At 35.0% G+C, this 22,614-nt stretch overlaps 1 protein-coding gene and 2 long non-coding RNA genes across 6 annotated transcripts; 1 reads left to right on the forward strand and 2 right to left on the reverse strand.

The window, feature by feature from the left end:
- Positions 1-814: 814 nt before the first annotated feature.
- Positions 815-18,916, reverse strand: LOC125646825 (uncharacterized). 4 transcript variants are annotated; one of them, XM_048873372.2, is made up of 4 exons: positions 18,741-18,841; positions 6,465-6,585; positions 5,789-5,949; positions 815-4,598 (listed from the first exon to the last, which is right to left on the reverse strand). In XM_048873372.2, the coding sequence occupies exon 4, from the start codon at positions 4,579-4,581 to the stop codon at positions 1,441-1,443; it is 3,141 nt and encodes a 1,046-aa protein (XP_048729329.2). In that variant the 5' UTR covers positions 4,582-4,598; positions 5,789-5,949; positions 6,465-6,585; positions 18,741-18,841; the 3' UTR covers positions 815-1,440. The 4 variants fall into 4 exon arrangements, with proteins under 4 accessions (XP_048729329.2, XP_055995770.1, XP_048729330.2 ...); XM_056139795.1 differs by having other exon boundaries at positions 5,789-6,010; XM_048873373.2 differs by lacking the exon at positions 5,789-5,949.
- On the forward strand, positions 18,891-20,665 carry LOC125672291 (uncharacterized). Its single transcript, XR_008795826.1, has 2 exons — positions 18,891-19,066; positions 20,114-20,665. It is a non-coding gene; the product is annotated as an uncharacterized LOC125672291 (long non-coding RNA).
- On the reverse strand, positions 20,279-22,464 carry LOC130046816 (uncharacterized). Its single transcript, XR_008795827.1, has 3 exons — positions 22,182-22,464; positions 21,308-21,411; positions 20,279-20,887 (listed from the first exon to the last, which is right to left on the reverse strand). It is a non-coding gene; the product is annotated as an uncharacterized LOC130046816 (long non-coding RNA).
- Positions 22,465-22,614: the final 150 nt, after the last annotated feature.

Genomic DNA, 22,614 nt, shown 5'->3' on the forward strand with positions numbered 1-22,614 from the left:
ACAATGCAATCTCTGAAACGCAGATGGCGCCCACCAGTGTATGCTTATATGCCTGAAGGTGCTTGTGTTACATGTAATACGGGATAGTCGAATTTCATAGCGTTATTAACATTACAAACACACCATATATATATATATATATATATATATATATATATATATATGTATATATATATATATATATATCCACGTCTTTATCAAGAAACATTTATAAATATCACATAATACACACTACAAAAAAACCAACGTTAGACTGATATACTGAATGGAGATAAATGGACGTCTTCATTGCAAGCGTGTCTACAGACGATGGTGTACAGAGTTTGTACCATCATCATAACCTTGGTTATTAAGTAAAAAATGATATACATGTACATATATATGGTGCAGATATTGAAATTTTCTTAATATGTTTAAACGCTGGGGTTTGTTTTTTTTTTTTTTTTTTTTTTTTTGGTTTTCTTGGGGGGTGGGGTTGTTTTTTTACTTTCTCCTCAGTAAGTTGGTTAACGAAGTGTAAAAGTGCATAATTCATAAGTAGACGTATACTGCACATACTGGTCTGCTCGTTCCTCACATCAGAAAGAAAAATATCAAACACGGTCCTTCGGATAAGACCGCAAAAACCAAAGGTCCCGTGTCACAGCAGGTGTGGCATGATAAAGATCCCTCCCTGCTCAAAGGCCATAAGCGCCGAGCATAGGCCTAAATTTTGCAACCCTTCACCGGCAATGGTGACGTCTCCATATGAGTGAAAGATTCTCAAGAGGGACGTTAAACAACATGCAATCAATCAATCAATCAAACGCTGTCAGATAATTTATCTTTATTATGAATTCAATAATACATGTACATGTACACGAGTATTGTAAACACCATCTTGCCTTTTTTCTAACAACCAGACAGTCATTGTAAACATGGAGGTCCTAAATTGCCTAAATTTACCTCTCCTTACATTCAAAAGTAAAAAGCATGCATTACTAAACCACAGCTAAAATTCCCAGACTTATTGAGTTATGGAAATACGCTGCTGTCATACAACTTACTATCGTCATATTACAATCCTTTTCTGGAACAATGGCAATAGCATTATTTCCACAGAACTATGACTTCATATCACCGCCACTGTAAAATCATACTATCGCAACTATTGTATCATATCGCTACTTTTCTAGGATTCTAGCATCGTCAATATAGAACATTGATTTACAGAAATTTGCAGAACATTATAACGAGTTCTTTTGGGTTGTATCCAGTGAGATGTATACCTATTACATGAATGAATTTATAATGATGAACTAAGGTATATCAAAAGTCTACCTAAATCGAAATGGTTATCAAAACAGACTATAAATTGATCTAAATATCTTATTATAAGCATTGCAACAACGTTCAGCAATCGTAGATGTTTTATCATTTTGATAAGGAACACGGAATCGCTTATTCACACTCGGAATCAATGAAACACGGGCTTACTGACTCACAGCATGGTTTGTACGCAAGAGAACCGTATCCAAAGGCTTTAGGACCAACAAAATGAAGTGCTTGTTCGGTTTTTAACATCTCGTGAGCTGGAAGAACTAGGACTGTTACACGAAGTCCATAACGGACAGCTTCCGTCGGTATAGGATCCCCGTTATCCGTATCAATAATCGTTATCAGATCAGGAACAGTAGCTACAATTTCCTCTTTTTCAGATGTCACGGAGATTGCAATAAGATTTTCATTTTGGAATTCAATTCTAAGAATGGTGTCTTTATCAGTAGTTGATTTAATGATAACATGTCCAATATTAAACCCCCCTGTTGTTTCCCTCTTCACACTTGTTATTTTTCCAACTACTAGGATTTTTCCTCCACTTATTCTAAGAACCGCTTCCGCTGTAGATTCTTTTGTATTTCTGGCATTAATAACTGCCCTTCCGATCCTCCATGCATGACTTGTTGTAAACATGATAGTTTTCTCCAAAACATCATCCTTTTGTAACTTTGAAATTACAACACCTGCCATGCAACCCATTTCAACAACTACCTTGCGAAAGTGATTTTCTATGTCTTTGGAAGAATCGGCTCTTAAAATAACCGCTCTTCTCCCTTTTGCATCGGCCAAAGTAGAAGGGTATGGTAACATTCCATATATAAGAGGCGTGAACATTTGAAGCTCTGGAAAAGCTCTTCCCATTCCATCACAGTCTAAAACTGGCAAATCCATTTCGGCAGCAACGGTGAATGGTTCTACAGAATTCATGCCGCCGATTTCTGCACTCATCACACCCACTATCCTTTTCTTACCCATGCACTTTGACAAAGTCTTATTGTGTTGGTTAGACTGATAGTCATCAATATATGTAATCCTTTTCTCTCGTTTTATAATATTTACGCTTTCGGAAATATCTCCATCATCGTAACCATCCGAATACAAATCTCCCATACATTGTAACGCATCTTTACATTCTCTGCCAAAAAGTTTTTCTTCTGCAATTAATGGTGCTCCCATTGCAGCTACAATGACAACCAAATCATTTTTGTTATCTGCATTTTCCATAAGTCTCAATGGACTAACCACCCTGATTTTTTTACCGTCTTTCAAACATTTTTGTGCTCTTAATTTTCCTATATATGGAGATCCTCCGCCACCAGAGCCTAAGATGCCCGCACCGATACTAATACATTCCACATCAAACTCCGTCAAAAGCCATTCACCAGCTTCATTGAAAGATGGTGTGAGTGGTTTTGATTTTGTTTCTTTTACAAGAAGCCTACCAGTACTGGTATACATCTGTTTGTCGCCTTTGGGAGATTCTTGCATTTTAATCTGTATGTCCTCAGTCTCAATTTTCTTAAAGACACGACTTGTTGGAAGACTCTTCAAATCTATGTCACCAATAACTCTCACATAGAATTTAGAAGCATTCCCTGGAAGATATGACAAGGGGATATCTCCTTCTTCTAGAACGAATATGGATTTTTCCTCTGCTCCTATACCTATGGCGTTAGCAATCGCAATCTGACGCGTCTCATCTAGTAATTTCTTATGTGCTTCTTCATATACAAGTTTTGTTACTTCCTTACGAGTACTTTCTTTTTCTTCGTCTGTCGTATCCATCTTTGTAGCTGCTGATATCTTTCTTTCCATTTCAGATTTATCCACAACATCATCTAAACTCTTGACGTATTCCACATTCCCTGTAACCTGGGAGAGCGCCGCGCCTATAGCGTTTGCAATTTCAGAGTGTTTAGGAATTACGATTTCGCTAACACCAGTCATTTTTTCTTTTTTATCCAAGAGTATGTGACCCCCGCCAACCAGTATAGCTGGCAAATCATCGGATGTTATTTTTGCCTCATCAATACAATCCTCTACCTTTCCCTTTATCACATTGACAGATTTTTCGACAAAACTCTTCTGAAGATGTTTGACTCTTTCGGGATTTCCCATGTTTGAAAATCTTGCAGCAACTGATATATCAGTTGCAGTAAGCCTACTTTCTCCAACGTGCTCAGTATTTGAAAATACCATGCTCTCCTCTAATATTCTGAATCCAGCACTCTCCGGTCCAACTACCACTTTATCACCTTCCTGTCGCACGTAAGATCCACCTCCCAAACCGATGCTCCTTACATCTGGCATGCGAAAATTGGTTCTAATTCCTCCGATTCTGATTTCGGATGAAGAAAGTCTGGGAAACCCTTTTGTTATGAGTCCAACGTCGGTAGTAGTACCTCCAATATCAACCACTACTGCATTCTTAAGTCCTGAGAGGAAAGCTGCACCTCTCATGCTATTGGTCGGTCCAGAGGAAAACGTATTGATTGGGTATTCCATTGCCTTGTGTTTTTCTATGACAGTACCATCATTTTTCGTTAGAAAAATTGGACAAGATATCCCAATTTCAGATACTGCGGAATTAAACCGCTCTATTGTTCTTTTGCACAAAGGTTTCAAAGCCTCGTTGAGGATTGCTGCATTTTCTCTTTGTAAAAGTCCAATATGGCCAATGTGATATGATAAGGTAATACTTATTCTGGGATTATGCTTATGTATTATTGTCCTAATCAAGTTTTCTTGATCAATTCGAACAGGTGAAAAGATACCAGAAACAACTACGTTAGTGACACCAACAGATTCCATTTTCTTGAGAAACTCGATGATCTCATTTTCATCCACTGATGATATTTCTTTGCCATCGAATTCGTATCCACCATTTGCAGTGCAGTATCCTCCATAGATGATACTCCGTAAATCAACCGGAATATCAGTAAAAGGCGGGAGATCAAGAGATGCTGGTCCGCAAAGACGAATGACAGCGACTTTTACAAGGTCTTTTCTTTGTACAATCGCATTCACAAAGTGAGTCGTTCCAATGTTTATCTGTGTAAGGTCTAACGGTGACATCTCCAACGCTTTGTTGACTACAGAAAGCAGAGCATTTTTCACACCGGAAGTTATGTCATGGGTGGTTGGTGTTTTACATGACGTTAGCACTTGATATGGATTAGTACTAAGATCCAGGATAACCGCGTCTGTATTCGTCCCCCCGACATCCACTCCCACAACAATACGTTTTGCGCCAGTCGCCATCAGAAATAATAAATCAGCTGAAAATAGATAATAATTTTAATTATTTTCGTTTGATTTTCTGTTGATGGTATAATACTGTACAAATATTGCATCAAGCATAGCAATAATCATTCAGATTAATAACCTCCTATTCCAATTCATTGGTTTTTATGCACTAAGATTTTCTAATTTGTTTTAAAGCATTTAGAGATATTTAATAGTGGAACTTTTCCGCCTTCGTTTTATTTTCGCCCATTTGAACGAATCTAAAACTTAGTGAATTTCAATAAAATCAAGTGTGACAAAAACGGATTTTTGTTAATTTACATCGAGACAAAATGGGTTCTTTAATGCTAAGATGCAAGGGACAAAATTTCCCCTGCATACAAATATAACGTTACATGTATCTGTATTATATAATTGTATAAAGAAACCATTGAGGGTATTACATCTATTTCATTTACATTCACAAATATCATTGGTAAAAGTTGTTATATTAAATATCAACGAAATACAAACAACATTAAAGAATACAAGTGACAATACACGGCGATTCAGACACGCATCCATACTTGCACAACAGAGTCCGGGCCGATGGTACACGTACACCAGTGACTCTAATATCTGTTAAAGTCTGCATTTCATTTCAGAAAGTTGCAACTAACTTTTAGATTGTTTTTTGCATGAGATTAATTGTGACGTCGATGAAATTTACAACTTTAATAAGGATACCTCTGTTGGAACAAAACGCTATTTTTTTTTAAATTATTCTGCGCGCGGTGTAAAATAGGTTGGGTTTCTTTGTTTTCTGGGTTTTTACACAATTCCGTTACGTAAGAATGTGATGTAATAAAAGTCACATGCCCATATTCCTGAGTTAAATACTTCGTGGAGCATTTCTAATGTCATTTAAATATACACTAACGATACAATTGGGAAAAAAAATTAAGAATTATAAAAAAAAAGAAGGAATGTACTTTTTAATTGAAAATATAAAAAATGGAAAAAATATATAAATAAAAGCAAATTATAATATTAGTCAAGAATAAATTGGAAACATGAACAAATCAAAATTACTTAAAGTAGTAGATAGCACTATGCGAGTGTATTCTGGCGTTTACAGAAAATGTGGATTCACGTGGTAATACCAGTATGTTTTATTAGCAGTTCTGAATATGCAATCCATCACAAACTTGATAAAAAGAGAAATGGATACTAGCTCATTTACTTTTATGCTTTCTGTACAGTTGGGTCTGGTCGGTTCTACAGATATATATCGGCCAGCTAAATAGTTAACGGCCATGGCTGCAAAACTGAATGACAACATCAGGCTAGACATGTCTCCTATCTGATTTCTCAGCGGGAGTTAGCAGACAGGTAACAATCCAGCTGGTGACAGAAAATATAAACAGAATTTTTCAGTGGGATTGAGTTGATTTACATATATCACCTGTAATGAAACAAAAGCTTTTATGCGCGATTTGAGCTTTAAAAGTGATAAACTGGACTGCATTTACTGAAGTATGACCACATTGTAAAATCATTCCTAATCAAAACAAGTCGCGATATTACCTCAGTCTTCCAATATCCATTCAAACTGGAAACAAAACAAATCATCGCGTCGTTTTAGAAAAAGATATGTCATTCGAGAAAATGAATTTCTATCTCGAATGATTTTGTATATAGTATCCCGTTACGAAGAGTTATCTTTAAATTACCCCTACTGTCTTTCATAATTGTGCGACGTGTGCAGCATGCAGCACAGAATTTACTTAAACGTGTGCTAAAAGGATGCCATAGAACTAATGTGTGACTATTGACCACTTTTTTTAACTAATTCCTCTCATTATATTTTAATGTCTTTGTCCGTTTTCACTATAACGTGACTATGATACAAAGTTTACCTTCTTACTGTTCCGTCCACACTATGTACACCGTACGGTGAGGCGTTTCCTATGTACAGCGAGCCGTTGGGGAAGTAAATGAATAAAACTATTTTCAGTCGGAGATCAAGTTCTCTTCAAGCTTTAAAATAAATATGCTAACACTATATTAAAACTGCAAGAAGATACATGTAAGCTACTCATCACGCGATTACTAATGTATGATTTTCTGACCTGGTCACTCGCCCCTTCGCTTTTAAGGCGAAAGAGCAAAAAAGTATGCGAGGATGATAAAGCGAATTCACGACATAGCGAGCATGAAGGAAAAAACGGATATCGCTTCTTCACCTTTGCAAGTTTGCTCCTTAAAGGCATAGGGTCTAAGATATTGGTGAAATTTTGCATGTTCCAAAAAGGTGGCGAAATTTAAGATCATAATTAGAAAATCACAAAACGTTCTTCAGAATGTTTACAAACACATTGGATACGATAGTAATTACAAAATAATTCCCTGTTCTCATTTGCCTAAACTGGTACCCTGTTGACTTTGCATCTCTTATATTTGTGTGTAGCCACCAATCAGCGGGGCACCAGTTTAATATATTGTCCTCCAGACAAAAAGTTTATAAAAGGCTAAACATCAAAATTACTTCAATTTCAAAGCGCTGCAACTATAGATAACTCATAATTAATACTACAAATTTTTTGTATTTTTTTTTTGGGGAGTTCTTCTTGCAAAATATTGTGATGTCATTTTTTAGATAAAAGATAGACCCTATGCCTTTAACCCTTGTTCTTCGCTTCCTCGCGTGAGGTTTCGAATTACATGTACGTATCCTTATGATCAATGACTCGAGTAATCACGTTCCTCCCACAACGGTGCGAAAAGATACACATCTGTTTACTGGAGTAAACTGTGGTGGTCATGTTCTTATAATTTAATGTACTCGCAATCTGTATTCAAATAACTTTTGTTTTTTTGAAAATTCAGGCATATGAGAGTATGAACTGCGACGGTTCATGCCGGTGTTATAGAGCCAGAACCCCCCCCCCCCCCCCCCCCCCCCCCCCCCATTGTGAGACTTCCCCCCGGAAGTCTGGCTCTAGAGTGAGGCTTCCCCACGGAAGTCTGGCTCTAGAGTGAGCCTTCCCCACGGAAGTCTGGCTCTAGAGTGAGCCTTCCCCCGGTAGCCTCGCTCTAGAGTGAGCCTCCCCCCAGCAGACGTGCTATAGAATAAACCTTACACCCAGGGGGAAGACTCACTCTAGAGCCATAACACCCTCTTGAAGTCTCGCTCTAGAGGGACACCCCCCGCTTTCATCCCCTCCTGTGCAAACTATGAAACAAATTTTAGTTTATCGGACAGGGAATTACTTACCTATCTACCTCTCTACCTACCTACTTTTTTAAAAAATGTTTTATTTTTGTATTTTCAACACATTTATACATACAAACATTTAAACTGTATAATCAACACTCGCTCATTCACATTTGCAATTACTCTGTGCACCTTCTGTATCAACAATAACAGTGAATTGTATATATGATATATACATGTATAATATATACGCAGGTAATTATAGCGACAACAAAACAACACTTCATTGTATTAAACCTCTCACTTCGCTCGATATACGGATAGTCGCTCCCACGCAGCGACTATCCGTATACCGAGCAAAGTGAGAGGTTTGATTTTAATCAGACTGTTGTTTAGATAGGTACGCGGGTAATTATAGCGATAACAAAGCAACACTGCATTGTTTAGATAGGTACGCAGGTAATTATAGCGATAACAAAACAACACTTCATTGTTTAGATAGGTACGCAGGTAATTATAACGATAACAAACGATAACAAAACAACACTTCATTATTTAGATAGGTACGCAGGTAATTATAACGATAACAAAACAACACTTTATTGTTTAGATAGGTACGCAGGTAATTATAACGACTAAAAAACAACACTTCATTGTTTAGATAGGTACACAGGTACCAACTGGCATGAACTCAGTTTAAGTTAAAAAATAATATAATGCTGATGAAATTTACTTAAAATGCTTTTGAAATGTACAATTTGTTTGTCGAATACAGGTATCAATAGAATATTAAACTTTACCACTGAAAATCTGGAAAACGCTAATAAAATCAAGGAAAATAAAACTGTGGAATAATTAACATGACATTTTTTCAAACAATTAGATCATTTGATACTCACGAAATAAATTTTCTATTTGAAGGCATACTTCATGAATCCCGTTTTCATTCATGAAAAGTATGCCGGTTAGCCAACGTAAAAACAATAAATCAAATGGTATAAATTTCTACTCAGTATTATAATATATTCATACAGAATCAACCAACATTACTACCAAAGTTCATCCCGAAATTCCCGCCGTGAGCCCTATATCCTGATCAGGTAAACGGAGTTATCCGTAGTCAAAATCAGTGTGCTATGAACGGTCTAACTATCGGTATGAAACACGTCAGACAGCATTTGACCCAATGATAGGTTGTATTGGCAAACTAGATCGTTATAACGACCATAGAATTTGCGAAATGCTGATTATAATCGAGACTACTGAAACCCCTGTACTATCAACTTGTTTGTCAGTAGCTTGCCTCGATTTAAAAACTGACCATACGCAGTACAAGCTCTTGCGTATCGAATCAGTTGAGAGATATAAACACCTTATGCAGGTGGTAATGGAATATTGCTACATAAATATGGAAAGTTGACGATGGAGAAGCTGAAATCATCCCGTTTGTCATACAGTTGAATTGTCAGTTTGCCGTTAATGTCTACTTTCAATAAAATATTTAAATATGAAGCAGAAGTGGACGACTCTGCGGTGTCTTTTATTTCAAGCTCACTTAATTTAACTGGCGGCCGCCGCTTATTATCTGGCGGCCGTCATATAAATTAACTGGCGGTCGCCAGTTATTTTATCTGGCGACCGACACTTTAATTTATCTGGCGGCCGCCACTTAATTTATACTTGGCGGCTACCAATTGCAAAAAACAATTTAATTCATATTGCTGAGTGATTATTTTGGAAACATTTAGAATAGTACGCAAACAGGAAGCATCGTTTTTTCAAAATGTAGGGACAGTCGGAGGAGAAATTGTCTTGTTGACAAGCAGAAAAGGAACCTAAAAATGTCTCTTTTGCCCAAACTCCATACTCCTAAATTGGAGGGAGGGGGCTCCGTTCGTCCTTCAATTCATCAGTTCATTCATTATTACATTTTTACCATTCATTACTACCACCAAAAGAATGGGATGGGGCCAATCCGACAATTAATCTTATTTCACATGTGAAAATAACGTAGTTTGCATATGAAAAAAGAACAGAAAATGAACGTTGTCAAAAAAATGGAGGGTCAGCCCTCTGGTTATACGTGCCTGATACGTTTGTATATTAAGTACCGTACACAAAGACTTGCTAGTGCGCGAATCTGTCGACATTTGACATACATATTACTAAGTAATGGAGAGAGAGATTACAGGAATTGCACCAATTTCATTTTGAGAAAAGACTCGGAGATCGAGAGGAGTTGAATAACTGGCGGCCGCCATATATATTAAGTGGCGGCTGCCAGTTAATTTATGTGGCGACCGCCACTTAATCTAATTGGCGGCCGCCACTTAATTCAATCTATACGGCGGCCGCCACATAAATTAAGATAAAATAACTGGCGGCCGCCACTTAATTTATATGGCAGTCGCCAGTTAAATTAAATGGCGGCCGCCACATGAATTCAGTGGCGGCCGCCAGTGAAATGAATATCAATTCTATAACCTGACACCTATCGGCTTTCGTAATTTTCCATATAAATATAACGGCATCTTTTTTCTTTTCTCCGTTTGTTCCACCACTTTCCAAAACTGCGCTAAACTGTACCTGAACTTACTATATCTGATAATAAGTAGGTAACATGTGCTTGTTTACTGATAACTCAGAAAACGTGATCTCCTTGAACAAACTGAATATTAAAACCGGGACGGAATCGGAGACGAAATAATGGTTCCGATATTCCGCATTATGCAAATAACGAGTCTTTATAAATATACAAATGTCTTATTATGTCTATTTTTATCTAAACCACATTAAAACAAGTGTTTGACGATTTATAATAATGTTCATTTGGGTAGTTAGTGGCACCGATCAAAATGGCTATGATAAGTGAAAGTACAGACGGTTTTAAGAGAAGCTGTCAGTAATCATGGAGAATTTTTTGGAAAGTGCAAAAAAAAAAATTATTGAAAAATTCTATAATTTTATGCAGCGTTATTGATAAAATCATTCAAAACGCATGTGTGAGTCACTTAAACTCAAATAACACAGAGTTATTGATCACTTTGTTGTTACCATGGTAACAAGGACAAAGTTCTTGAAAAAACAGTGAAATATACCTCTTTAAAGTCCAAAATAAATACAATTAAGATAATAAGATGCATATTTTTTTAGTTTAAGGTAAATGGAAAAGGCTTATATAAAATTTTGTTGAAATAAGAAATTTAAATATCGCAGCAAAAAATGGTTTCCATGGCAACCAACATACCTTGCATTGTATACAGTCAAAAATTCAATAAAACAATAGATTTTTGAGCTAACTTTTTTCAAAAACGCAACACAATCATGCAAGGTCTTTCATATAGAAAGAAATAACAAATGTTAGATTTTTATTCAAAAAAATTAAATCAGTTAAGAGCTTGTCAACGAGAAAACCATGCAAAATGTGATGGAAGCAAGGTTGTCGGATCAACAACATATTTTGAGTGTAATAAAGTACATCAATATCAAATACTGTGGCATATTTTTTTCGGGGATGTAGTCACTGGATAGGGATTTACAGCCATGTTACTAAAAATAGCACTTTTGTTCTGACAAAAGGGTAAAATTATGTATATTTTACCCTTTTTATTTAAAAATTCTAACAGGTTATTGAAAATGGATTTTTAAAAATTGACACAGTTTATAAAACAACTGGATACACATATTCATATTGTTTAGTGGGACTCTAAAATTTTACTTCCGTTTAAGTGCACAAAGGTCACAAATTTGGCACGATTCCAGATTTTGATAAATTGCAGAAAATGATAACTTTTAAATCAACTAGTAGTCAAAAAGTAACGCTTTGATTTATTCAAAATTACTTTCATCTTATAGAGGAGAAGTATATTTGTGATATATCAAAAATTTGTCTTTGGACTCTCGGTTATAGTAAATATATTAATACTTCAAAGTTGGGCATTTTTCCTGCTTGTAGAGCTTTTATTCTGGTAGCCACCTAAACCTGTTTGCCATGCATTGTCCTTGTTATCTTATTAAGTCTTATATAACTTTATGATTTCACATCAGATGACCAGAAGTATGTATCAATCATTTTTTGTTGCTGTGGGTCCTGGTTGCCATGGTGACAGATTGCAAAATTTGAAGAAAAAAAATAACGTTTTTAAAAAACTAATATGCATCGTATGAATAGTTGTAATTTAACAAAATTGATATATGTGTACTTTCAAAATGCAATTTTTAAAAACAAATTTCATGCCAATTTATATTATGGTATATATAATAAATTCTTTATTTAGAGTCCTACAGAGACTTAAATATACCACAAGCAATTGGATCATATTTCTTCAAGGATTTACTTTTCCTATGGATACAATAAGAATAAATCTGTTTTTAAAATCTGAGTGGTTATTGAAAACATTCTGAAATAATCAAACTCAGTCGCAAATACTAAGCCAGACAGCAATGTAACTTTTGAAAAGTTATATGAGAGTCACAATATTGAATGTTGAAAATAAACAGAGCCATTCAACCATGCGTTTTTTATTGATAATAACACTGAGGAACTTGGGTTATATCTTCTAAACCAAGGGGGATAGGGTTTTGATATTTCCCTTATTGATTCCTCATGAAGAGACCTTTGATGTGGTACCAAGACTTTCGACCTTGTGACCTTGACCTATTTTTTTTAAAACTTCAACCTGGGCTATGTCTTTTGAACCAATAGGGAAAGGCTTCAATATTTTACATATAGATGCCTCATGAAGAGACCTTTGTTTTGGTAGTCGTCCCGGTGAGCTAAAAAGAATGTGCATGTTCTTTTCTTGTCTTTCTTTTGTTTTTTATTCTTACATGTAGCATATTATTCTACATTCTAAATCCATGCGAAAGGATTCGAAGCAGCCATATTCAATACCGGAAATTAATAATTATAAACATTATATTGAGAGGAGAGGGGGGGTACATGTAATGGTAAAATGCTCTTAGATAGTGAATGATCTTGTTAAAATCATAAAATAATCAATAATGTTGACTATATCTAAATACAGAAATATTCTTTGCATCAACACTCCACTCCTAAGACCGTTACACGTACATATGAAATATAGCTTAAATACTAACTGACAGTAATCACATAAATTGCACCGAAGATGAAAATCAGATAATAATAACGTCCGAATTCGCACAAAAGTAAAGAAGTTCGCTTGTAATAATTGGAAATATAATTTGTAATGAAATGTATTGTTTATACCTGACCCGACCGGGTATAGTCTGTCCTGTCTAAACACGTACAGTGTAGGTGGAGAGGCCCCGTAGTTGGCACTCATCACCAGGGTGGAGGGTGTGGGTGGGTGGCAATTTTTTTATAGAACCCCCGACCTCCCTAAAAATTAGTTTAACACATCCCAAAGCTCAAAATCCTTGATAATGATAATAATGGGGGGGGGGGGGATCCAAGGATTTAATTCATCAGTTCAAGCTTCCATTTCAGTTGTTTATTGATTGCCATAAAAAAGTAGAAGGGGGGGTGATTTAGCTAAAGAGACCTGATCGAAATAATCTTCGGTTTCCCTGTCAGATAAATGATTTTTCCAAATTTTTTCCCGATCAATTTCTCATGATGAACACAGTAGTGACGATCCAAACTCTACCTACATCAATGACTTTAAGAAACTACATTAGTATATACATATACGTAATACCATCAGTTTACAATATCTATATCTTTATTGTTGGTAAAATCGAGAAAGGTGTAAATGTTTGCATGTTGAATCGTAACCTATGATTAAGCATCAAGTGTGTCATATTGTTACATTGATCACTGAAGAAGAAAGAATGATACCGAGCAAACTGTTACAGTATACATTCTTAATTGAGAACACATTATGCATTTTTATTTCACACTTTTGTTATTTTGTCCTGTCCTCATTACTTAGTGCATATTTGTAAACCAATAACTAATTTTTTCATCAACCATGATGGTAAATACATTTTGCAAATTCAGAGGGAGGGAGGGGGGTCACTAGATCCTCACATGCTCCATCTGGACTGAGTATAAATGCATACTTTCTTTGATTTCCTCCACATAACATCTAAGCATTCTCAATTAATGCATGAATTATCAGGAAAGAACGCTTTCAATTCTTCAATGACAAAATGCATGGCCCGGCCACTAGTACTAGTTTGCAGTATAACAGGACGAAGTACCAGATACTTTTTAAACCATTGATACCAATATTTAGAAATTTCTGGATTACATTCACAGATACTGTTATGTCTTTCACTGATATCACATAAACATGATGTACAAATTCTCAAATCCCATTTAAAGTTGGAATCATAACATTCCATAATATTGCTATCGTTTTGTACCTTCTACGCATGAAGAGTGCATCAAAGGGGAGGTAATTCCAGCAACAGGTCTATTTCATTAAAAGACCCCCTTTTTCATATAAAATAGTAGATTACTGGGATTCATTTATTAGAAAATGATAAATCTATAAATAAACTTAAATTTCCAAACAATTTATGCATCTAATATCACAAATTTTACATCTTTAATCCTTTAAAAGATAATTTTAAATGCTTAAAAATATTCATTTTTGTCAGTTTTTAAATTTTAATTGGAAATGAACGGCCAAAAGTCCAAAATACAATTTTTTATATTTTACAGACAAGGATTTGATATTTAAGTATTATACACTTTTAAAGAAATTTAAGCGTTACTTTTGCAGCAACATCTATTTCAAAATTGACCATATAACAAGAAAATGAAAAAGTTTGGCACAATGCCAAATTACAGGCTCCATGTAATCTCTATATGGACACTTATGATGTCAAACATGATTTCTCCCTAAGTTGTTTACATGGAAATATCATTAAAAAAATCCATTCTTTTCATAAGTCTTCAGAATTGATTTGCATTTTTGAAAAAATAAAACCCTAATATTTAAGGATTTTTCTTGTGTTCAAAGACTAATCCACGTGTAAATACAGAATGCGCTGTTACTAAAAATAGAAACGACCTATCAATAAATTGACCTCAAATTATAATTATTCCAACTATATACTCAAATGATATAAATGATTAGAAATGATATTGATGACCACCATTTCCTTCATTTTTATATATTTGCATGGTTTTCTCGTAGACAAGCTCTTAAACAACTTTTAGTTTTTTGTTACTGACTTTACCAAAAACACCAATTTTTTTTCATGTTCAGCTACATTTTCGAAAATCTATCTAATTACAAGGCTAATGATCTAATTTAGGTCAAGAACATTTGCCTTCTGGGTGCATCAATTACTTTCTAATGACATGCTAAATTCTATTGAACCTTGTAAATGACCTTGTCCTACAATCTCAAGGTCACATACATTAACCAATGACCTTCATATTTAATCAGTTGACCTAAACTGCATTTGGATTTAATTTAAACTTGTATATATCTTTATCTACTAACGAACCTGTGTATTTTTTTTTTTAAATCACATATTGCTGTGGTTTATATAATATATATTATAGTTTATATATGATTGCGCCCATGACAAAAGGTCCTTATGGCATATTCAAGAGAACAAAGAAATAACGTCACAAAGATTTGATGTTACGTAGGCCTAGCGCCATACGTAAAGATGCATATATCCCTATGTACACGCACATGATTCAAAACCACGTGTTAGATTTAGGCTAGTATGGACGCTTTAAACCAAACCAAAAAGACAATTTGGAAACAATATACAGGTTTGGATAAAATATTTATAGAATTTATGATATTTAAGAATCTGAATGTTCCACGTCGGTTTCTTTCGGCAGCGGACCGGCAAAAATAAAACATGTAGGTAACAGCAGATATAGCAGCGCAAATCCATGAAGGTTCATCTAAGATTGTGTTATTTCTTTGAACAATTAATCCTGAATGAATCTGAGGTAAAAAAAAAAAAAAAAAAAAAAAATTCATAATTTTCAATACAAAAGTTGAATCCACTTTCTAAAAATTAATTTACACTGTCAAGTCGATGTTAAACAGACGATTTGTGATACATCCCCCAATTTATTAGGTTATACCCTATCATAATTCATTATACATAATTTACAGACTAGTAAACAGTCATGAAAAACTTGAATATTTTTGGGTTTAGTATATTCTGTATGAAAAATCTGTGCGTCTGGTAATCCTATTTATAAATCCAAGAGAGATAACTCTGAGACAATAACTTATTTACTGAGGTACCCCAAAGGAAAATGAAAGGTGAAGATAACGAACATCGAACAGTGATCATTCTCTTAAATCCCGTAAGCAATTAAATAGATAGTTGGTCAAACACGGACCCCCGGACACTGAATTGATGTGTTAATTTAACCAAATATGAAAAGTTCACTTGCTATTCACATGTTTATTAAACAATTATTACCAGATGCAAATATATCACATTAGGCAGCAGATTTGAAGTCAAATTGTGCAATCTTCGTAACATGATATGTAGGATTTATATCGTTTTCCGGTTTTATAAATTCATTTGAAGCCGACATTGGGGGTCTTCGGAAGATGAATAAGTTATTAACACATTTACAGTCATTGGTCTAAATTTGAGAGTTTCTGACACATATTAGGCCTATAATTTTCCAAGGGGGGGGGGGGGGGGGGGGGCAGCTGGACGGGATGTTCGGGATAAAAAGAAATTAAAAACACGCAGAGGAATTTCGAATAATTATTGACAAGCAATCAAAAAAAACCAACCCACCCCAAATGCATGGCTATAAGAATTGAAACCTAAATAGTGTTATCATTCCCTAACTTCGAATGCAAAATCTAGGGGGGGGGGGAAGTAAAAACAAAGAAAAAAATTAACTTATCAAAAATAGGACACCTTCCCCTCCCCACCCGCCATCCTGTTCTACATGCCTGGTTTTAAGAGTATAATTTAGGAAACATTGATTATGATATCGAAAACAAATACTCACTGAAAATAGAGAAATTGATTTTTTGATACATAGGCTACATGTAAGATGTTGGAATAAGTAGGCCTCAAGTATTTCTATATCGAAATCTCTATGAAGTGTATTGTTTTATTACATTTAAAATATGGATGTGGTCTAAAGTACATGAATTACAGAATTTGTAATTGGAAAACGTGTGTGCTATACCCATAGCGTAATGATATAGGGATGGGATATTTGTTAGAGGATCTACCAACAAAATACCCCCCTTCCCCCTTCTCATCAGAACAACAATCCACATCGTTACGTATACAATATTTTGAAATATGAATTGCATTATAATAGAAATTACATTGACCATTTGATAGAAGATAAATTACTTCAGTGAGAATGAAATACTTTGAATACACAAAAAGTGCGTCACAATGCATGTTGAGTATGACGCAATATGAGGTGAAAGTGTGACATCAGCATTGATACTGATTGAGTGTAGAACATGATTTAGATATTCTTTGGGTTTTTTTAATGAGAAACAAGTGTTCTACACTAGACATACTTGGAATCTTATTTACCGGTGTTTACTATTAATTTACTAGATCTATCTGTCATTGGGACAGTTTGTATGAATTTGGAATGATTAAATGGACTCTAACTCTACTATTAACTAACATATCAAATTTAATTTACAGAAAAATAGGCTAATCTCTACACCACCTTTCAAGTTTCCTGTTAAATGAATTTCTTACTGACCATCCAGAATTTGTTATGTTGTCTGCAAAGTGATATTCATTCATTTCTTCCTTTAATTCTAGAGAGTTCACATCAAGGGGGGGGGGGGGGGTTAATAATTGTGTAAAATAGTAGGCCATAGTGTAGAGTTTTGAGGGGTTTTACAAAAAAGGGTAAATTGTTTAACTGTTTTTATTTACTATATTGGTAGTATAAATAACTGTCTTAAAAACGGCATGTAGAATTAATGTCAGCCCTGCTGCGTTTCAGAGAAAATAGTGTTTGAAAAGAAGTCATAAATGCTCTTTTTTACCTTAATTTATGACTTATTTTTAAGAATAAGCAAGAAAATACACATTTTTTCAATCAAAAGTACAATAATCTAAGTGCTTTCTTGAATTTCTATTCACTGTACATTGCTGGGAAATTGTTTTATTAGAAATATTTGTGAAAAGATTCAAAACTCTACATCTCATGATTTAACTGTGGGTACGGTCCGTTGCCATGGAAACACGATGCATGGTTCCAGTAATTTTCACTTTTTTAACATTGATTATCACCATACACAAAAGTGTGAGAGTTTCATTCAGATTTGTGATTTTTGCACTTTCCACTTTTTTAAAGAAAATTCTCAATGGTTACTGACAGCTTCTCTTAAAATCTCTAGTCCCTTGGAACTATTACGGACTTCGGTTTATGAATTGGGGTAAGAAATTCATTTTAGAAATGATATCTTATGCTGCACATTCTATGTAATAGCTTGTTGCAATTCTCAAACATTCTCTTTATATTAGTCGTATAGTGCCAGGGCCCAGCTAAAAGTCGACAAAAAATAATAGGCATTTTTCCGAATTCATTTCTGCATATCTTGGAAAGTTTAGGGAATTCCAGGATGAAATTTGGTGGTAATGTAGGTTGATTATGTATGAATATATCAAAATATAGAGTAGAATTTTATACCATTTGATTTATTGTTTTTACGTTGGCTAACTTTGATACCTTATCTTTAGAGTTCTGTACCTTTACTCTTTAATAGTAAATTCGACCCCAAGCGATGCAATTGCCTGGGGGCAGTGTTTACAACTTCATCGCTTTCATGAGGAAATGGCTAGCATTACATTTTGCAAGTATGTCAAAGGCAAAAAATTGGAAATGTAAATACTGATAAATTAACCACATCGAACTACTAAGTTTGGTTTCCATATTAAACGCTGAAAAAGTTTCAATGCAAAAAATTACTACATCGTGTGATATTTGTATGTTTTACGTCGGTTTGAGAAATCACTCGTATTGAGACGTGAAGTACTACGCATTTTAACATATGCTTACCACTCCGGGCCTCTGCCGGTGCATGTTAAGGTCATATCCAAAAGAACCATTATTCTCTCCTTAGCTAAGCACAAAGGAGCAATCACTATCTTTTATTATATAGCTAATAAATAGTCTATTATAAAATCTGCGTAAAATCTAGAGAATGTTAGGGTCGGAAAGTCTCGTTTACTTTCACTTTCGATTTACTACTTCCGGGCAGCTGTCGAAAAATGTCACTTTGTTGTGCTTTGGTTATGCTCAGATGACAGCGTTAAAATGAACCTACAGCCTATATAGATTCCCTACTTATGCAAAGAGAGGAAGAAGTGGATTTATAGATGCAGGTAAACAAGTCATAATACATATATTTTTACAGTTAAATCGCCGATTGAGAACTCAGAAGCAGTGAGCTCTACCCACGACCGGGTGATTGATCTAAAACATATTTTACTGAATATTTTCGATAATAAACAGCTGTCAAGTTGAAGGGTTTAGTTTTTGATGAGTTAGAACTAACATTACATGACACAATTATGCAGTATGTTACTTTTGATAAAGGAGACAGACTGAATGCAAAAGGGTCGGTGGGGGGGGGGGGGGGGGGGGGATAAAACAATTAGCTGGGTAAAGTAAATATATGCAGGTATCTATTTGTACCATGTTTTGTCAACCTCCCTGATTAATAGTTGATCATATAAACTTGTAATAACACATTTTTATGGGATGCTGATAGCTGGGGGGAGGGGGGGGGGGGGGGGGGGCAGTGGCTCATTTTCATTATGTTTTAATTAATAATGATATTGCTTATGTTTTTATTGTGACCCTCACGGAAAATGGTACCAATTTGGAAACAAAAAATCTTCAAAGACGATTGGGATCACTGAAATAACATGTTTTTACAATATTTACATTAAGAAACATAATACAGGACCTAGAAAAAGTTTTTGATACACATGTACTTCATTTCTGCATATGTGTTTGTAAACCACTATGCCTTTTGTGGCAACAAAGAAATAGTAAACATTCACCCATACATTCAGATCTTAAATTAATTCAATTTAGATTGTGGCATTTGAATTCTTCTTGAAAATGAAAATTTTGATAGAAGATGTTTATTTACAGTAATACTGTTTAATAATGCAGTGGTGGGACAAGAGGGGGTGGTGGTGGTGTCATCCCCCATTTGGTAGTTCATATGTAACAAATATGGGGATTTGGGTTGCAATTATGATAATTTTAATTTACACACATACCTCTTTTAGGGGGATAATATGAATTACACTTGCCCCCCCCCCCCCCCCCCCCCCCACCCCACCCTCCTTTGCAAATTATCTTGATCCACACCTGCAATACTTTTAATGATATTCACTTGATGTCTATGCTTGTTACAGATGCTGTTATATACATCATTACCGTCAGAAGTATCAATGTGTTGGTGGCTGTTATGAAGAGAATGGGCCCATTTTAACAACTTCTAGGATGGGCGGTACAAGGGTTCATACCAGTGACCAATGAAGCACAGCTGTTACAAGACCAGGAAGAGTCAAATTCATGTGGAGTGTGCAATTGAATTTAATTAAAAACATCCATATTCTAAATCATATACCTTCACAATACAGACATATATATCTGTCCACTAAGATTTTCAACTCTGTGTGACTCTTGTACATTTGCAAATCCTCTACTGAAGGAAATAGCTGATATGAATTTCACAATTAATTAAATCTTACCTTTGGACTTAGATACTATAAATGTACAACTTCTTACTCACATTATTCTGGATTGTCAAGTTGTATTAAATGCATTCAAGTAAATGATAAAGTGAACATTTATTTAAGGTTGCTAGTCAAAGAAATTGTTACAATGGTGATTCATGCACATCTTCACACTGATCATTTGTAGCAAAAACAAAATAAAACTAATGGAAGACATTTGAATTTTCACAAGTCTGTCTAGTTGGTTATTGCAGAGAAGGCACAAAGGCTCAATCATGTATGTCAAGTATAATTCCCATAATTCATCTCGAAGGATGAGAATCACTTCCATGTTCATTGGTGTTCAAACTATGAAATCACAAGTGGTGCCTGTGAGGTAAAGCTGATGGAGAACTTGATGCCAATAACCATGACTCTCTTTGGGCTGCAGCGCACCTTCCGGGTTGCACTCTGAAAATTTTACCCCCAAAAAATCAAAAAGACTGACATCCACTATGTCTATATATTTTTTCATTAAAATACCAATGCTTGATAATTCTTATTTGGACATTCAACATTTTCTTATAGCATAATAAAATTTATTTACTTATACCGCTGTTTGATAGAATTTGTAAAGAAAAACTTTATAATGATATCTGCATTTATCTAGTAAAAAATCCCCATATGTTTGCACAGGCATCCTTTGCTGTTGCAGGTAAAGGACATTTTTAAAATTTCTATATTGTCTGGAGATGCATTCATTTTTGGTGAACCTTTATATTTTGGGATCACCTGAATTTACATGTATACAAGTATTCATTACAGAATGAATATCATTTAATATTGATAGCTTGACGAGCATATATTGTATAAAGAGCTCTGGTGAGTTACCTATATTCTGATTGCCTGGGTGAATACATTTCTCTCATTGTTATAGCTTTACGAGGTGCAGACTTAGGATGCTTTATCCAGCTATGTTGTTTGCCCTTTTATATCTAAAAGATTAACAAATTAACATTGTAGTCATTGTCACACAAAACATGTAGATTATGCACACTAAAATGCAAATTGACTATCTGGACTTGTCAATATTTCATATAACATGTTCTATCAATTCAGATAAACCAAAATTCATAAGATAGATAATTCAGCTGAAATTCAGATAAATAAATAAAAAATCTTAGATGCCAGTCGCGGGTTTAAAGCCCCCCCCCCCCCCCCCCTCCAAAAAATTTCTGGATCTGTTTCTGTATGCAGGTTTACATACCAAATGTATATACTATAATATTATAAATTACTGCAGCTACATAGTGGAAACAAAACTGACTCGTGGGACTTCCATATGTCTCTAATATGATTGGTGTCAGTAAAAAGTTCTGTTTTCATTTTATAGAAATATCTTTATGAAATAATTTAGATTAATTTCTAAATGAAACCGTAAAACGTTCAAAATCATAGAATGAAATAGGGATATATATCCATGTTATACACAACAGGAAAAAAGTTTTATTCTTTCCTAGTGCTCTAGCGTTTTCACTCGATGCAGATTATTACGGGGGGGGGGGGGGGGGGGGGGGGGGGGGGGGGGTACCACAACATCAATTAAGAATCATTCTAATCAGAACTACGCAAATATATTGCTGAGATTTTGATCGAGGACTTTCGATATCTTGAACTAAACTCTGAGATATAGATGTATGGGTGTATATGATGCAAACGACTGTGCAGTGCATATGATGCAGACGACTCTATAATGTCAACATACCTGTACTTTGTTGGAAAATGTCTCGTATTGACGCTTGAACAACCGCTGTAATAACTCGGAGCTCTATTTAGAACACATTTTCTAAACCCAGTTGTTATCCATCGCTCTCTCGCTTTTTGTAGTAAGGTCTATGTGGTTTTGAACGTAGCGAGTCTAGTACATTATTGATAATGCCATCCTGACAACTGCCCGGAAGTACGATTTCACGTTATTTCTCGCGAGTCACATGACGAGACTTTCCGACGTTACCGTAACGACATAAACAAGCCAAAATGGTAGGCGACGGTCCTCCGAATCTGACAGAGCCGGTATTTGATATCATATTCATTTATTTAAACAAAATGTTTTACTGTACATAAATTATGATGCCCCCATTCACAAAATCAGTTTGCTTCATGCATTAATGACGGGTTTAATATTGAACAGTTAAGAA

The sequence above is a fragment of the Ostrea edulis genome, chromosome 6 (genome assembly GCF_947568905.1).
Source record: "Ostrea edulis chromosome 6, xbOstEdul1.1, whole genome shotgun sequence".
Classification (NCBI taxonomy): domain Eukaryota; kingdom Metazoa; phylum Mollusca; class Bivalvia; order Ostreida; family Ostreidae; genus Ostrea; species Ostrea edulis.

What these genes read in the sequence shown, in the direction of transcription:
- LOC125646825 (XM_048873375.2), bottom strand. Translation starts at nt 4,581, where the DNA reads ATGGCGACTGGCGCAAAACGTATTGTTGTGGGAGTGGATGTCGGGGGG.